Source organism: Panthera leo, chromosome D1, assembly GCF_018350215.1.
Source record: "Panthera leo isolate Ple1 chromosome D1, P.leo_Ple1_pat1.1, whole genome shotgun sequence".
In the NCBI taxonomy this organism is placed as follows: Eukaryota; Metazoa; Chordata; class Mammalia; order Carnivora; family Felidae; genus Panthera; species Panthera leo.
Genome location: NC_056688.1, coordinates 110245128 through 110262761, shown reverse-complemented (window position 1 = coordinate 110262761; position 17634 = coordinate 110245128). Strand labels below are relative to the sequence as shown.

The 17634-nt window shown below is 58.6% G+C and overlaps 1 protein-coding gene across 1 annotated transcript; it reads left to right on the top strand.

Annotated features, from left to right (window-relative positions):
* The first annotated feature begins 7071 nt into the window (after window positions 1-7071).
* UNC93B1 (unc-93 homolog B1, TLR signaling regulator) lies at window positions 7072-17360 on the top strand. The gene is made up of 11 exons (XM_042904803.1): window positions 7072-7228; window positions 7431-7572; window positions 8089-8242; window positions 10518-10679; window positions 10884-11016; window positions 11349-11442; window positions 11997-12121; window positions 12926-13108; window positions 13576-13849; window positions 15719-15837; window positions 16581-17360. Exons 1-11 carry the CDS (start codon window positions 7133-7135, stop codon window positions 16920-16922), a joined length of 1824 nt encoding a protein of 607 aa, XP_042760737.1. The 5' UTR covers window positions 7072-7132; the 3' UTR covers window positions 16923-17360.
* The last annotated feature ends 274 nt before the right edge of the window (window positions 17361-17634 follow it).

The window sequence follows — 17634 nt, the reverse complement described above, 5'->3', positions numbered from 1 at the left end:
CTCCGGCCGGGCTCCTTAGCCCACCTGTAAGTGGCTTGAGCCGGTCATGGCCCCTCTGGGCCTTCGCTTCCACCCCCTGCCCCCCCCACCTTGTGAAACGGGGCTGACTCTTCCTGCCTCGTGGGCTGCCAAGAAGATGAAACAGAAGCCCATTTGGAAACACCCGGTATACAGTAGGTGCTCAATAGGCACGGATGCCTTTCTGCCCCTTTCCCACCCTCCTGAGGCCGTGGCCACCCTGCTCTTGTCCCTGAGGCCCTTCCTTCCTTGTCTCTGCCTTAGAGGCGAGACCACCCTGGCTCCTCTCTCCGCGCCACCCCCCCCGCCCCCCCAGCTTCCCCTCAGAAACCAGGAGGACCCATTCCAGGGGCAGAGTTAGAAGCCGCTGGTGCTAACTTGTCGCCAAGGGCCAGCACGCACTCAGCAAACCTGGACTAAGCACCTACGGTATGCTAGGCCGAGCTGGGCACTCAACGCAAATTCTCAGGTAAGTCTCAGACATTATGGTCCTAGCTTTGCAGGAGAGAAAACAGGCTCAGAGAGGTGCAGTGGCCAGGACAGGCCCACACAGCAAGAGTGACAGATGGGGACTCCAGTCCAGCCAGGCCTGTCTCCCTGGCCCACAGCGTTTCCAGGGTGCCCTGAGTCCTTGCTTAGGAGCCGAGGAGAGTCACCCTAGCTCCCGGAAGCCTCATCTCTATGCCGAAAGCAACAGCCACCGTTTCCTGGACATTTGCTCTGCCAGGCACCGGGCAGTGTCCTTGGCACATCTCAGCTCGGGGACACGTCCCAACAGCCTATGGTGATTGCCATCCCCGATTTTTAGTTTCAAAAATGATAGAGTCAACTCAATGCCAGGGCCAGGGAGGCGCGTCAGGTGAGTGAGTAGCGGGCCCAACGTGGCCCTCTTTGGGACACGATGCAGAGAACATGCTTTTGTTGCCCGAAGGTATCCCAGGAGAGGTTTCAAGGTGTCCGAATTGAGAGCAGTATTTCTCTCTGCTGTTTGCTTTTCCCTAATTATTGTATCATAATGAGAACAAACAATAAAACCTATTATAGAGAAAATAATTTGAAAACTGGGAGGGGGGGGGGATGGCTGCTCATTCCTGGTGACGCCTCTATGGGGGAGGGAGAGGGGTCGGTTCTCTGTCCCCTAGGCCGTCCTGACTGTGTTTATCTGGCCCCACCCCCATGCCCGGCTAGAAGACAGTCCCAGGCTTGAGGGTCAGAGCGAGGAAACAGTGTCATCAGCCCCGGGGCTCAGGGTCACCCAGGGAAAGCTGGCCCACTCTCTGGGCACTGGGACCCTGTCAGGGCCAAGCCACTGCCCACGTGCCTCCCTGGGGAGAAGCACCCTGGCCTCTCTCCTTCTCCCCACCCCGATCTCCCGCCAGAACCTCCCATTGGCTGAGTCTACTCGGGGAGCCCTTTGTTCAAGTAGTTGAGAGCTCTGGTCTCCAGGAGCAGCTTGCCAGTCCCACCCAAACCCACGCCTGCACGGAGCCAGAGACGATTTTTCCTGCTGGTTCTGCGTTAATAGACTTTAGGAGCCCTGGGGCCCAAAGTGCCTGCTTCTCACATTCCTCTGGTGTCACCATGTGGGAACGCTAACAAGACCAAAGCTACTCATTACTCACCTTGGGACATTTATATGTGTATTCTTTGTGTCTTTGTTCTTTTTCTTTTTCTTTTAAGGAATTTATATTTTTTTGTCGTTTAAATGTAAACATATTTCCTTTTTTGCTTTTAATAAGGTTAGAATAGTATCATCAATTATGGGGTGCCATAATGTCAGGTTTTGAACCAAGCTACCAGGACCCCCCGCCCCAAATATTCTGAAATGAATCCATTTTAATAAAGTAGTTGTTTGTTTTTTTATTTTTTTAAACATTAAACATTTTTTTACTGTTTATTTAAAAAAAATTTTTTTTTTACGTTTATTTATTTTTGGGACAGAGAGAGACAGAGCATGAACGGGGGAGGGGCAGAGAGAGAGGGAGACACAGAATCGGAAGCAGGCTCCAGGCTCTGAGCCATCAGCCCAGAGCCCCACGCGGGGCTCGAACTCACGGACCGCGAGATCGTGACCTGAGCTGAAGTCGGACGCTCAACCGACTGAGCCACCCAGGCGCCCCAACTGTTTATTTTTTGAGAGAGAGAGAGACAGAGACAGGCATGAGTGGGGGAGGGGCAGAGAGAGAGGGAGACACAGAATCGGAAGCCGGCTCCAGGCTCTGAGCTGTCAGCAGAGTCTGACGCGGGGCTTGAACTCGTGAACCGTCAGATTGTGACCTGAGCCGAAGTCGGATGCTTAACCGACCGAGCCACCCAGGCAACCCTAAAGCAGTTTAAAATTAGGGGCACCAGGGTGGCTCAGTCGGTTCAGCATCTGACTCTTGACTTCGGCTCAGGTCGTGAACGGCTCAGGTCATGATCTCACTGTTCGTGAGACGGAGCCCTACGTCGGGCTCCTGTGCTGACAGCGCGGAGCCTGCTTGGGATTCTCTGTCTCCCTCTCTCTCTGCCCCTCCCCTGCGCTCTTGCTTTCTCTCTCTCAAAATAAATAAGTAAACATTAAAAAATAATTTAATTACATTAAAAGTCACCAAGAGGCCACAGAAGGAGTTCCATGTGTAACGAGGGATCCTAAACTGTACAGGAACCTCTTTTAGAGGCAGGGACCGTGACCCCAGAGAAAGCGCGCACTCTCTTAAGTCAGCATCTAAGGCGCAGTGGTAATGCGTGCAGGCAAGAACGCTGTGGGTGTCCGCTCGGCTTTTTCCTTAAAGGGTAGACCGCCGACTCCCTGGAACAACGTTTCTGCTCCCCGGCTACCTTCTCTTTGCTTTCTGGTTGTTTCTTAAAACACGCTCTGCTGGATTTCCTCTTGGGGACCTTCTGGAGGGAGATAAAAACACCGGGGTGGGGGGAGGGTGGCGGGTTCTGAGTCTCCCTGAGACCTTGGGTGTTTAGCAAGCCTTGACCCTTCTCCCCTCGAGCAGACAAACCCACCCTGGAGACATTTACCCTTGGACGACACCCACGCACTCAGGGTGTGGAAATACCTGGTCGCCTTGAAATGTACCAACAGTCTGTGAGTTTCTCCCCCGCCTGGCCCAGGGCTGTGTGGCCCGTCCTCACCCCACTCCCGGCCGGAGACAGGTGGTGGGCTCTTGGGCCACAGCTTCGAAAGGCTGCATCTCAGAGCTTCCTCGTCCCTTCAGGGGTCACTCATCATCCCTCTCTCCATTCATAAGATTTTGTGGGCCTGCCCTCTTTCTGACGTAGTGACAACTAAAAATCTCCCGTCCTGTCTCTCCACAAGAGCCAGCTGGCGGGGGCACCCCCTCTCTCACGTCCCTAAAGGTGTGGTCCGGCGTCCCGGAGGCTTCTGTTCCTCCTATCCCCCTCCATCCTGCTTTTAGTGAGCAGAAGCCCTTTTCTGCTTATTCCCGTTTTGCAGGTGTGGGAATATGGGGGTCTGTGCAAGGTGAGGGGCTGCGGTTTCCCACACTAATGCCAGAGAAGACCGGGCACTCGGCTTGGGGGGATGCCCTGGGGACCCCGCTTTGGGGAGACAGGACCCTTCCCCAACCTTCTCCTTCCTGGCTTGTCCTGAGTTCTGGTGGAGACATGGCTGCAGCACAGGGCACTTGGCTGAGTTCTTCCTTTCTTTGGCGGCCTCAAGGGAAGAAGGGCTTTATAGAGCACAGATGCTAGTCTCTCCCCAGGCGCCATACGGCTTTGGAAGGGGTAAGGGCTCATTCTTGGCATCACTCTCCTGCAGAGCCTCGGAACCCCCTGCCTCCCACCCCTGCTCCCCCGAGCTCACACTCTGAGGCCACACTGCCCACCTCAGGCAGCCATCTTTCCTGCTCACCCACTGAATTCTACAGGACTGCATCCTCCTGGGGGTGTTGAAGTCCCCCCTACGACCCCCAGGACCTCCTGGGCCTCCTCATCCCTTCCCACCCTGGGCCACCGCCACACCCAGGACTTGGTCATCGCCCAAGGTAACGAACCCCAGCATCCGTTCTCTGACCACGGCCTCCTGGCCTCCTAGCCTCCCAGCATGCACTGCAGTCCTGCTGTGTCCTGTCTCTTCTGCCTCTAGACCTTGAGCCCGCCCTCCCTCCGGCCGCTTTTGTAGCTCCTACTCTGGGCGGCTCCACCTGTCTGCTCTCCGCGCACCTGCACCAGGATGCAGCCTGAAACCTCTGCAGATTCAAGCCCTCGGCACCCCCAGCTCCCCGCCTGCCCAGCAACCGTGCTGGGGTGGATATTTGTCACCACGCACTCACTTATCCATCCACTTACATTTATTGAGCACCTACTAAGGGGCTGGTGCGATCTTCCGCGTGAGGGGTACATGGTGAGGATTTGCCCGGGAAGGAGGGGACGTGGGAAAGAGATCATTAAACCACAGAAAACCAGAAGGGAGATAGTCAACGGTGGGGGTTGTACCTGTCATGGGGTGGCTTCCTAGTCTGAGAGCGGAGGGAAGGAAGGACACCTCCTGGGAGGGGAAGGAGGAAGAGTGCTGCAACCAGGAGGGACAGCGGGGGCAAAATGGGGGCGGGAGGGAAACTGGACACTTTTGAAAATAGAGACATAACTGACATAGACCCTTGTGTAAGATTAAGGTTGTACAACATATTGATTTGACACATTGTTGCTGCAATATCATTGCCAGTGTAGTGCTAAAGAAAACCTCTATCACATCACACAATCATTTCTTCTAGCGGCGCGAATAATTGAGATCTAGTCTCAGCAGATTTATTGTTTATCGTGCAATTTTGTTGTCTGTGATCTCTGCTCTGTGTGTTACGTCTTTAGGATTTATTTATTCCAGCTGCGGGTACGTATCCCTGAACAAGGCCGCTCCCATACCTCCACCCCCACCCCCAGCAGCCACCATTCCACTCTGTGTGTGTGTTTTTTTAATGTTTATTTATTTTTGAGAGAGAGAGAGAGACAGAGTCAAGCGGAGGAGAGGCAGAGAGAGGGAGACACAGAATCCAAAGCAGGCTTCAGGCTCCGAGCTGTCAGCACAGAGCCCGATGTGAGGCTCGAACTCAGGAACCGTGAGATCATGACCCGAGCCAAAGTCAGACGCCCAACCGACTGAGCCACCCGGGCGCCCCTCCACTGTGTTTTTTCGAGTCATTGTTGCTGTTCTTTTTAGTTCTATTTTTAATGTTTGTTTATTTTAGAGAGAGAGACAGCATGACCAGGGGAGGGACAGAGACAGAAAGAGAGAGAGAGGGAGACACAGAATCAGAAGCAGGCTCCAGGCTCTGAGCTGTCAGGACAAAGCCCGAGGCGGGGTTTGAACTCTTGAACCGCGAGGTCATGACCTGAGCCAAAGTCGGACGCTTCACCGACGGAGCCACCCAGGCACCCCCTTGTTGTGCTTTTTAGATTCCACATATAAGGTGTGTCATATCATGTGTGTCCTTCTCTTTCTGACTTGTTTCCCTTAGCATATGTCCTCGAGGTCCATTACGCTGTTGCCAACGGCAGAATTTTCTCTTTTTTCCTCCCAGCTGAAAAGTATGTCATTGTATCCATATGCATCACATCCTCTTTACCCTAAATTCATCCACTGATGGACACTTAGGTTGCTTTTGTATCTTGGCTATTATAAGACTGCATTAACATGGGAGTGTAGACATATTTTTGATAACCTGTTTTCTTTTCCTTTGGACGTACATCCAGAAGTGGGATTGCTACATCATGTGGTGGTTCTACTGTGAGTTTTCTGAGGAGCCTCCAGACTATTCTCCAAGATGGCGGGACCAGTTTGCCACCCCACCAGCAGGACACAAGGGTTCCATTTTCTCTGCATCCTCACCGACATTTGCTATCTCTTAACTGTTTTCTTTTGCTGTGCAGAAGCTTTTAAGTTTGATGTCGTCCCACCTGTTGATTTTTTTTTCTTGTACTGTTTGTGCTTTTGGTGTGATAGGCAAAAAAATCTTTCCAAGACCCATGTCAAGAAGGTTTTGCCCTGTTTTCTTTTAGGGGTTTTATGGTTTTAAGCCTTCCATCCATTTCAATTAAATTCTGTGAGGGTGTCAGATGGGGATCCAGCTTCATTTTTCTGCGTGAGGTTACCTATCCAGTTTTCGCAACACCATCTGTTGAAGAGACTGACCTGGGAACTGTAGATTTTTAAAAGCTTCCCAAGTGGTTGCAACCAAGGTGAGAGCCAGCGCTGTGGAGCCTCAGCTCCTGCAACGCAAGAGCTCCGGGGGCTCCGCTGCAGGGCGGACCCCACGGGGAGGGTGCAGGAGGCTCCGGGGCGCAGCCAGCAGCCTCCCACTTCTGCCTGCAGCCGCCACACCGCAACTGGAGGGCGGTGCATGGGAGGAGGGCACCGGCTGTCAAGTCCGGTGGTGGGATCCCTCCGTGGGGCTGCTGTGGGGGGCCCTTTGCTGACCTGCGAACACACCGCATGGGGCGTGGAGGTGGAGCGGAGGGTGACAGTGGTAGCCCTGAGTAGAGCCTATTATGGCCTGGCACTTTTCTAAGGCTTTGCGTTAATTAAAAAAAAAAAAAATTTTTTTAATGATTTTATTTTTGAGAAGAGAGAAAGCACGAACAGGGGAGGGGCAAAGAGAGAGAGAGGGACACATAGAATCCGAAGCAGGCTCCAGGCGCTGAGCCGTCAGCACAGAGCCCGACATGGGGCTCGAACCCACAAACCGTTGAGATCATGACCTGAGCCCCCCAGGCCCCCCAAGGCTCTGCATTAATTTAGCAATCCGGTGATTGCCCTGGGAAGCCGTGCTGAGTGAGAAAACGGAGACCCAGAGAAGTGGAGTTGACTCCCAAAGCTACCAAGCCAGGAAGTGGCTGAGCGAAGAGTCCAACTTGCTCCTCGCGTCTCCGAGGCCAGGTCCTGGCGGCCCGGGGACACCGGCCACGCCCCTCCGCCCCGCCCCCGCCCCGCCCCCGCGTTCGCGGACACCTTAGGCCCCGCCCCTCGCGAGCCGGCGACCCGCGGGGCGGGGCGGGGGCGGGGCGGGGGCGGGGCGGGGGCGGGGCCCGCCGCCTGGAGGAAGTGTCCCGCCCGCCGCCCGTGCACCCCAGGCGGCCGCCGTCAGTGCTCCCTCGGGGTCCGGCCATGGAGGCGGTGCCGCCGCTCTACCGCGTGGCGGGGGCCGCGGGGCCGCAGGGCGACGAGGACCGGCTCGGGGTCCCCGACGGGCCGGGGGCTCCGGTGAGCGGGGACGGGTCTGTGAGAGGGGGGGTGCGAGGACCGGGAGCGCGGGGGGGGGGGGGGTGTCTCCCCGGCGTGGGGGAGGGGGGGAGGCGCCGCCCCGGGTCGGGCCGTGGCAGCGGGTCCCGGGAGTGGGGCGGTGCGATGCGACCCCCGGGGCCCCCAGCCCGGGTGCGACGTGCACGCCGTGCGTGCCCCGCAGCTGGACGAGCTGGTGGGCGCGTACCCCAACTACAACGAGGAGGAGGAGGAGCGCCGCTACTACCGCCGCAAGCGCCTCGGCGTGCTCAAGAACGTGCTGGCGGCCAGCGCGGGCGGCATGCTCACCTACGCCGTCTACCTGGGTAGGCGGCCCGCAGCGCCAGACCCCGCGGCTTCCCCGCGGCCTCCCTTCCCAGCCCCGGTCAGGGAAAGAGAAACCTTAGGGGCCGGTTGGCTTCCCTTCCTCTTTCACTTCCTCCCCTGCCGCGCTCGCAGCTGCCGCAGCTGTGGCCTCACCACATGGAGGTGGGGTCAGGTGCAGTGTTCTGGATTCCCAGGCAGCACCTTCGGGAGCGCGTGGCCAGGGTCTGGGCGCCCTGGGCGGGTCTGCCGCCTTCCAGATCTGGAGCGCTGGACGTGTGTATGGGGGAAGGGGGGGGGGGTGCGGGGAGGGTCTGGATTCAAGTGGCCGACGCTGCCACGGGCTGTCAGGACGCTTGGCCCAGCCTGGGCATCCCTCTCGGTCCTCATGGGCGTTGGAATCCGGGACTGGCGCTCCCTCCAAGCTCGCGCGCTGGCCTCTGTTCCGTTGCCGCGGCCTCTGTTCCGTTGCCGCGGGAGTTAGGCTGCCCCCTCTGTGCCCGCCCCCTGCCCCCCAGGCCTCCTGCAGATGCAGCTGATCCTGCACTACGATGAGACCTACCGCGAGGTGAAGTATGGCAACATGGGGCTGCCCGACATCGACAGCAAGATGCTGATGGGCATCAACGTGACGCCCATCGCCGCTTTGCTCTACACACCTGTGCTTATCAGGTGCGTTGCTGCTGTCCCCAACAGGGCTGGACTGTCAGTCAGATACTGAAGGGTGCAAGGGCTCTTGGCCCATGGGGTCTCCCCCTGCCCCTGCCCCGGTGTTCTTGGGGGTGGGGAGCTGGGGAGGCACCTTGCCTACCTGGAGGGGTGAGAGAGAGGGGAGGACCCAGGTTTAGGGAAGGGAGCAGGAACTTGACCCCAGGGCACATTTCCCACAACCAAAATCCACTCCTGCCCCTTCCCTCACCTTGCCTGTGCCCCACATGGCATTGTCTTTGTGCCCTCCTCCGTGGTTTGGAGCTACAGGGACCTTTCCAAGACCAGGGCTGTGGAATCTCTGGAGAGGATCTGATCAGCCCTAACACCCAGGCAACCAAGCCCGGCCTGATCAGCCCCATGGCCGGTATTGAGGGAAGACATGGCCCGGCAGGTGCCCCAGACGGTCTACCCTGGACCTGAGCCTTGGAAGCATCTGGTCCAGCCTTCTGGCCAGTGCAAAACCCCCCTCCACATGCACCCTCCCCACCAGGAGGCGGGTCTCCGCTCAGATGAGACCCAGAGACTAGCAGACCAATTAGATGGGTTTTAGTTCCTCTATCTTCAAACAAACAAACAAACAAACAAAAACAAAAAACCCCAAACCCCAAACTCCTTTAACATCATCATACAAAGACCATTAGGATCCTAACTGAAATCAGAAAAAAGAAAACCCTCCCAAGCCCTCCAGTAAATCAGCTAACTTTGTTGTCCCAGCAGCATGCAGGGATAAACGTTTACGTCCTTGTCACAAGAGCGTGTGCCGAATTCACGTTTGCTTGCTTTCTTTTCACTGCACGTGGCCTTCTCCTCAGTTTTCACATTGAGGAGTCTGTGACAGTAGAATCTTCTGCAGAGATGGGGGCACCCAACCATGGCTCAGAGTTGGACATTCAGCCCCCCTCCTTTTGCTTTTTTTTTTTTTTTTGCATATTCACTTTATGCTTGTAGCTCTTTCCTTCTTAAAATTAAAAAAAAAATTCTACAATAAATTTCTAGCGGTACCTTTAGCAGATCAGACAAAGACTATGGCTCTGAAAACATACCACTGTTGCTAATAACAGCTAAGTCTTTATTTCCCATGTGCTGGGCCCTTTCTGAGCGTTACCTCATTCCCTAGGATCCCAGGGAGATCTAAGAGACGAGGAGAAAATGAGACATTCAACGGCTTGCCCAGGTCCCACCGGTAGCACCTGGCAGTCGGAAAGTTTGACTCCCTCGCCCTAAGCTTGCCCCTTGCCCAAACTATCAGGCTGATTCCTAGAGGGCTGTGCCCATTTGCATGACCTTGGGCTGTGCGCATCATTTTTTTAAACCACAGCCTCACCAGCAATGAGTGCTGATATTTTTACTTTTTGCTCATTTACTCCATCAAAATGTGACTTGCCCCCCCCCCCCCCCATAGATCAGAGTGGGCTGCCTATCTCTTGTTTATATGGCAAAATAAGGATAATAAAAGAACTGGGGCCCTGTAATAGAGAAAGTAATTGTGATCGGAAAATCAGAGTCATTTGGCTTTGAGCTTCCTGGAAGCCAAAGCAAGGAAAGGAACTAATGAGCACAAATAACTCAAAAACACCCCAAAGCTCCTGGCAGTGGTTTTTAGCCTGACTAGCCTCCGTGCCCTGAGCGGGCCCTTATCCGGTCAGTGGTCAACCACCTTTAAGCCCAGTGTGGCATTTTCTCAGAGTCAGCAAGCCTGTTGTCCTAGAAGCCAGTGAGGACGGAGCTTCCCAAATGACCACAGTGGACGGCAAGAGCGATGGGCAGGGAGGAAGGGATGTTGGTCCTGCCAGGACCTCTCTCTGGTCCTAAGTTTCCTCGACCCAGGTTGACTTGCGTCCCTGGGCCCCGAAGCCACAGCACGTGAGCTTGGATGGAGAAGGGGGATTCGCGAGCCAGCCCGGAACACAAATGAGGGCTGGATGTGCACGCAGGCCACTGACCGGTGACACCGCCCCTTCTCCCCCCATCCTTGCAGTGGCCACGAGAAGCCTGTGGTTTGGGCTCTGTGCTCCCCCTTAAGCTGTGGAAACTGATTGTGGGGACCTGGGACTGAGACCACCAGCAAGTCCCTGTCTCTGCTACTCTTAGAGCCCCTGACTCCAAGGCCAGGGATTACTCCCTGTCTCGCACTGCCTGGTTGGCGAGCCGGCACCCGGGCCTGTGGCCCCTCTGGTCTCAGGCCCCAGTGGTCTGGGCAGGCTCGCGGTGCCAGCATCCCTCCTACTGCCTGCAGGTTTTTTGGCACCAAGTGGATGATGTTCCTGGCTGTGGGCATCTATGCCCTCTTTGTCTCCACCAACTACTGGGAACGCTACTACACACTCGTGCCCTCAGCTGTGGCCTTGGGCATGGCCATTGTGCCTCTTTGGGCCTCCATGGGCAACTACATCACCAGGTGAGCCTGGGGGGCCACAGGGCGGGAGGCTGGAGACCTGGCTGTGTCTCTGCCGCACTGCCAACCTCAGCTGGCGGAGCTCGCTCTGCCTTTCGGGTCTCAGTTTCCCCGTCCGTGAGACGCAGCCCGTAGCCCTGCGTGCAGGAAGCAGAGGCACCGGGTAGAGGTTGGACTGGGGGAAGCTTTCTCTCCTTTGTGGTCCAGGATGGCTCAGAAGTACTACGAGTACTCGCATTATAAGGAGCAGGATGATCAGGGCCCCCAGAAGCGCCCGCCGCGGGGCTCCCACGCGCCATACCTCCTGGTCTTCCAAGCGGTCTTCTATAGCTTCTTCCATGTGAGTCAGCTCCACGTTGGCGCCATGCGGGGAGGGTGTTGCAAGCCCAGGACCCACACGTTGGAGCCCATCCCACAGTCTTCTCAACCCTCCAGTCCCACTGCCCTTTCTTGAGCCACCCTCTGCTTACCGACCTCTGGTGACCGACCTCCTCCTCTCCTTGTCGAGGAGAAAGTCCTCCTGCGCTGGGCACTCCCTCCTGCCACCAGGCCGCCCCCAGAGCCGGGGGGAGGGCTCCTCTTCGGCCAAGGCTGTGCCCAGACCCCTTTCAGACCATGCCTGTGCCCCGTGCCTGCTTCTGAGCCCAGCCCAAGCTGCCCTCCTGCCCACAGCTGAGCTTCGCCTGTGCCCAGCTGCCCATGATCTACTTCCTGAACCACTACCTGTATGACCTGAACCACACACTCTACAACGTGCAGAGCTGCGGTTAGTCTGCATGGGGTGGGACCCCCAGGCCTGTTCACCTCCCCCATTGAGTCATCCAGCAGACACGGGGCTCTTGAGAGTGCCCAGAGAGGATGCCCTTGCCCACAGGTCCAGGGCTGAGAGCCTGGTGGCCCACACCTCTTACGGGCAAGGCAAAGGACCCTGCAGGAGTATGCAGTCAGGACATCTGACCCAGCCTGGTGGGGACAGGGTGCATCAGGGAAGGCTGCCCGGAGGAGATGCCATCTGGGCTGAGCCACAGATATCCTCAGAGCTCAATCACTGCAGGGTGAATGCATGCAGTTGGGGGATGGACTGGTCCGCACCTCCAGCCTCCAGGCACTAGGGCAGGAAGGGGGGCTAGGTGTTCCTCTCCTTGTGGCCCCTCCAGCCCCAGTGGCCCTCTCCTCCAAGCTGCTCCCCAAATGAACCTTGCCTTTGCAAGCACTGTCCTCACCCACCACCTCTGACTCTCCCCTGCACCCTCCCTCCTTGCTCCATTTCTTTGTGGTTGACTTGACAGTGTGCTCTACGCCCTGTGTCCCACTCTTCAGGTACTAACAGCCAGGGCATCCTCAGTGGCTTCAACAAGACAGTTCTGAAGACGTTACCACGGAGCCGAAACCTCATTGTGGTGGAGAGCGTGCTCATGGCAGTGGCCTTCCTGGCCATGCTGCTGGTGCGGCCTTGGATGGGGTGGCGGCGGAGTCAATAAAGTCTGGGGACTGAGGCGGGGAGAAACGGGTGCCATCTGGGCGCGTTGCTGGCAGGCAGCCCGGGCAATGTCCTGGTCTGAGGTGGGAGCCGGGTCTGAATCCTGGGGAGGAAGCCTGAACCTAGGAGCCAGGCTAGAGGTTTTGGGAATGAACCTGGAGTTGGAATCCCAGAGAACGAGGAAAGGGGGACCAAGCCTGGTCTGGGGTGGAGCTGGAGACGGGGTCCTAGAGGACTGGGCTGGAGGCAGAACCCGAGAGGTAGGACTAAGGTGCAGGGGGCGTGGCTTGGGCGTGGCTTCTTCCTGGAGGCGGGGCTGGGAAACAAGGCCGAGGTCTATGGGTGAAGCTGGGGGCAGGACCCGAGGCTGAGAGGCTGGGCTGAGGTCTGTAGGTCTGTGGGTGTGTCTAGGGGCGGGGCCCTGGGCTGGGAGGCGGGGCCGAGGTCTACCGGGGAGCCTGCGGGCGGGGCCAAAGGCTGGGGGGTGGAGCTTAGGTCTGCGGGTGTGCCTAGGGGCGGGGCCCGGGGGCTGGGAGGCGGGATTAAAGTCTGTGGTGAGTCTAAGGGCAGGGCCCAGGGTTGAGAAGCAGGGTTGAAATCTATGGGTGTGTTTAGGGGCGGAGCCCGGAGGTGAGGCCAAGGTCTGTGGATGTGCCTGGGGGCGGGGCATGGGGCTAGGAGGCGGGGCTGAGGTCTGTGGGTGTGTCTAGGGGCCGGGCCTGAGGCCTGAGTGCCTGGCAGCCCGCCCCCTCAGTCCGCGGGTCCGCAGGTTCTGGGCCTGTGCGGCGCCGCCTACCGGCCCACTGAGGAGATCGACCTGCGCAGCGTGGGCTGGGGTAACATCTTCCAGCTGCCCTTCAAGCACGTGCGCGACTTCCGCCTGCGGCACCTCGTGCCCTTCTTTATCTACAGCGGCTTCGAGGTCCTCTTTGCCTGCACCGGTCTCACCCTGGTAAGTAACCCCCTGCATAGCGTTGTCAGATAATATACAGAACTTCAGGTTAAATTTGTATTTCGGCTAAAGGTTTTGAATACATGTATAAGTATGCACAGGTGCGTCCCAGACACCCCCCTTCCTTTCTTCCCTCCCTTCCGCCATTCCCCCACTGCCTTAGGCATGTTATTTTAACCTCTATCTGTGAAGTGATTCTAATAACCATGCTTGCTCCCAGAGCTGTTACATGGTTGAGACAGAATAACGCCCATAAAGTGTATAGTTCCATGTGGGGTACAGCCTTGGTATCTGAGGACATTGTTCAAGCCTTCTCCCCTGTCTGTGCCTTCAGAAGCTCCCCATGAACTTCCCAGGAGTTAGCCCTGACTTGGTCCAGAGGGGACAGGGTGTGGCCTGAAGACCTCAGGTAGGGAGGGCCAGAGCCTGGGCCAGCTGACCTCTGACACTCACTCCTGTCCCCCCAGGGCTATGGTGTGTGCTCCGTGGGGCTGGAACGCCTGGCCCACCTCCTCGTGGCTTATAGCCTGGGCGCCTCCGCTGCCTCGCTCCTAGGCCTGCTGGGACTGTGGCTGCCGCGCCCGGTGCCCCTGGTGGCTGGGGCTGGAGTGCACCTGCTGCTCACTCTCAGCCTCTTCTTCTGGGCCCCCACACCTCGGGTCCTGCGACACATTTGGATCCTCTACGTAGCGGCTGTCCTCTGGGGTGTGGGCAGTGCCCTGAATAAGACTGGGCTCAGCAGTGAGTATAGCCATGGGCACTGGGATGGCTGGGCAGGGGACCCTGTGACTACCTCGGGGTGGTTGGGGAGGAACACAGAGATCCCAGGGACAGACATGGGGTCCCATGGATACACTAGGGGTCTGTTATGGTGGAGGTGGGCGAGCATCCCTGTGGACACTCCCAGGAGTGGGAGGAAGTTCCATGGGCTGCAGGGACAGATGAGGAGGGCTGTGGACGCACCAGGGGCAGGTATGGGAGTTGCATGCCATGGACATCCTGTCGACACCCCAGGGTGGGCTTGGGGCCCTGTGGCCACTGGGGGTGGGGGCGGTTAGCGTGAGATCTTGTGGCTACACGGAGTAGGTACAGGGCTCTGTGGGCACCTCTGAGCGACAGTGTGGAAAACCACACCTGGGATACTTTGCTTTCCAACCAGAGGACAGGGCCCACCCTGACACTGGGAGCAGATTGCCAGTCCGTGCTCTAGGGCGCCTGGGAAGCAGCAGGTGGCCCTGTACGCGCTCCAGGGTGCAGGCGCACACATGACCTTTTTATGGAGAAGAGCTGGGAGCAGGCATGAAGCCCCAACGCCAGTCTGCAGAGTAGCAGAGTCCGGGCCCTGAGTCTGGGCTGCTGGGGTGGGGGCCCCGGGGAGTGGAACTCTGTTGGCAGAAAAGTGGGGGTGGGTGGGTCAGAGTTCAGCTGTGTGGTGCTCGCTGCCCCCAGGTGGGCATATGCCCGTGACACGCAGTCAGTACACAAAAGGTGCGGTTATTTGGATCTTTCACATCAGCATCTGCTGTGATGGGCCAGTGCTGTTAACAGTTTTGAACATCACCCTGGGGCCGTGATGTGGTGGAGGTCATGCCTGCTGTGGGCAGGGCGGGGGCTGGGTCAGGTGACCCCTGCACCCGCCATCAGACAGTCAGGTATCCGCATCTGTCATAGGGCATGGAGCCCCGCATTCTGGGCCACACTCTCTTGGCTGTTGCTCTGAGGCCGCCAGATCTGGGCAGCATCCGGTGTTGGTACCAGGTCTGGATTAGGACCTGGTCCTGGAATCCCCTTCTGCCTGCCCAGTTCTGCTTCCTGCCTCCTCCTTGTGAACCCTGGGTGGGGGGGGGGGCTCCCTGTCCCTCCACAGTAGCCCTGGGGGGAGCGGTCACGCTGCAAGGCCTTAGGGCAGGGAAGTTAATGTCCTGAGTGGCAGGTGAGGGTACGATTTGCTAGGTGCTCTGTGGGCGCTCTCACATTAAAACCTCAGAACACGACATATAATATGCATCATCTCATTTACATTTGGGAAAACTGGCCATGGGGAGTTAACTTACGCTGAGACTGCCCCATAGAGCCAACATTTGAATCCTCGTCTCTGTACTAAGTATCCACTTCACAGTCCTGAGTCTCCTGACTCCCTGTCCGGTGGCCTTTGTTCCCAGCCCAGGGGAAGTTCAAACCTCCCCGTTTCAGGTTTGATTTGCAGAAAGCTTGTTGCTGCAAGCGGTGTGCCCTCCCTGAGCCCAGGGTGAGGAGAAACAGCCTCCAAAGGCCTGGCGTTATGCACCTGGGGTCCGAGAGATGACAGGATATGACGGCATATAGAGTTTTCCGCTTTTGAGACCACACATGTGCTCCAGAGTGAGGCCCACACTGTACCCCCTGCAAAGTTCACCTGTTCCTGCGTCTGCTCAGCTCCCCAGGCAGCGTAGTAACGGGGCTTCCACCAGGGGGCAGGCCAGGACCGGCTCAAAGGGCTTTCCAGGAGCTCCAAGGCCAAGGGCTGAGACCAACCGAGTGCTGGCTCTGAGGGGGTCACAAGTGGGAGATCAGCCGTTCTGGTCCCTGTTGACCCCTCCCCCCTTCCTGCCCTGTCCTGCCCACCTGCAGCACTCTTGGGAATCCTCTACGAGGACAAAGAAAGGCAAGACTTCGTCTTCACCATCTACCACTGGTGGCAGGCAGTGGCCATCTTCACAGTGTACCTGGGCTCAAGCCTGCCCATGAAGGTGAGCCTGAGCGTGGTAGGAGGAGGGTCTCTGGGGGCGTTAGGACCCCTCATGCCAGCACCCAGGCAGATACTTTCTGAGTGCCCACCCTAGCCTCACAGCCCCCCAAAAGGCACTACTCCCCAAGGGCCGGGTCAAGCCCACTCCAAACCCAGGACCCGCTTACTGCCTCACCTCCCATGGGCCTCAGTTTACCTGTCTCTGAAGGGGTTCACAGTTTCTCTTTCCTTGGGTGTTCATCCCAGACACCTGCGGGCAGTTTGATGATCTGTTCACAGGACGTCAGCTCTGAGCTGGGCGGGGAGGGTCTTCCCTTCATTGGCCTGCGGGGAGCCGGGTTCCTCGTGCTCTGCTCCCACCTACTGGTGGGTCAGTTTAGCAGGTCTAGACCCAACATTTGAAAAAATGAAATAGAAGACATGAGAGCAGGATGTGCTGCTTATATGTGTGTATGGACTGTTATGATGGGGAACTACGTTTGGCTGTGGGCTACAGCCAGAAACGTCTGAGAGGCATTTCTTACAAGGGTGCCTGCGCTAAGGGACACAGGAGTCTAAGCCCCAGGGAGGGGCAGAGCTGGGGTCTGAGCCTCGCCCGCGGCAGGGTGCTCAGGAAGCTAAGGTGGCTTGGCAGCTGTGCAGTGAGATGCGGGACGCGAGCGCGCCTGTCCCGCGAGGGGCTAAGCGGGGAAGGCGCGGGGGCGGTGACCCGCGGGTCCCCAGCATCCCTCTTCGTGCGCACAGGCTAAGCTGGCCGTGCTGCTGCTGACGCTGGTGGCGGCCGCGGCCTCGTACCTGTGGATGGAGCAGAAGCTGCGGCGGGGTGTGGTCCCGCGTCAGCCCCGCATCCCGCGGCCCCAGCACAAGGTGCGCGGCTACCGGTACCTGGAGGAGGACAACTCGGACGAGAGCGACGCGGAGGGCGAGCGCGGCGGCGGAGGCGGCAGTGGCGGCGGCCCGGGGGACGGCGTGGAGGAGGAGGCGCCGCCCGCGGGTCCCCGGCCTGGCCCGGAGCCGGCCGGCCTCTGCCGCCGGCCCTGCCCCTACGAACAGGCCCTGGGAGGCGACGGGCCCGAGGAGCAGTGAGGGGCCCAGCCTGCTCGCCGGCCTCGGTTTACCGCGTCTCATGTCGGGGCCCCCGTGACTGCGCCTCCTTCAGGAAGGACCTTGGCCCCCAGCCGCGTGTTCGGGAACGGCCGTCCGGAGCCCCCGGGCCACCTGCAGCGGGGGCCCGTCCCGCAGCCCCTCTTGGACGAGACGGAGCTTTGAGACCCCTGGGTTGGAGAGACCGACGGCACAGCCGACCCCCCCACCTCCGGGGCCGCCCTCCACGACCCCTCCCCGGGCCCCAGAAGGGGCGGGGTCCTCCTGCCGCCACCGCCCCCAGTCCCGCCCCAGCTCCGCTCTCGGCTGCGGGGCTCCGCCCAGTGCACCGCGCGCTTTGCACATCATACCCCCGTGGTCCGTGAAGAGACACGACTTTTTATAGAAAATGAGAAATAAAGAGGTTTTGTATTGTCCTGACCGGGAAGTCTCGAGCTGCGGGGGTAAGGAGGGCGCCCGGGACGGGTGCCCGGCTGACCCTCCTGGGGCAAGATCTCCGACCCCTTGACCCCCGCCGAGGGGGCGGGCCCCCTAATCCCCGCCCATCCGCCCGGCCTCCCTCCTGGAAGCCCCGCCCCTCCCCACACCCACCTGTTTTTCCAGGTCCCACCGTGTCCACCCGGGAGAGACAAGCGCCCGGTTGGCCTGCGGGGACCGCGGCAGAGAGTGTGACGGGGCTGCCGGTCCCTCGTGG

Bases quoted from the DNA above. Each gene is read 5' to 3' on its own strand.
- UNC93B1 (XM_042904803.1), top strand. From the start codon at position 7,133: ATGGAGGCGGTGCCGCCGCTCTACCGCGTGGCGGGGGCCGCGGGGCCG. The intron at 7,229-7,430 runs GTGAGCGGGGAC...CGTGCCCCGCAG, and splicing joins CCGACGGGCCGGGGGCTCCG to CTGGACGAGCTGGTGGGCGC. The intron at 12,122-12,925 runs GTGCGGCCTTGG...GCGGGTCCGCAG, and splicing joins CCTTCCTGGCCATGCTGCTG to GTTCTGGGCCTGTGCGGCGC.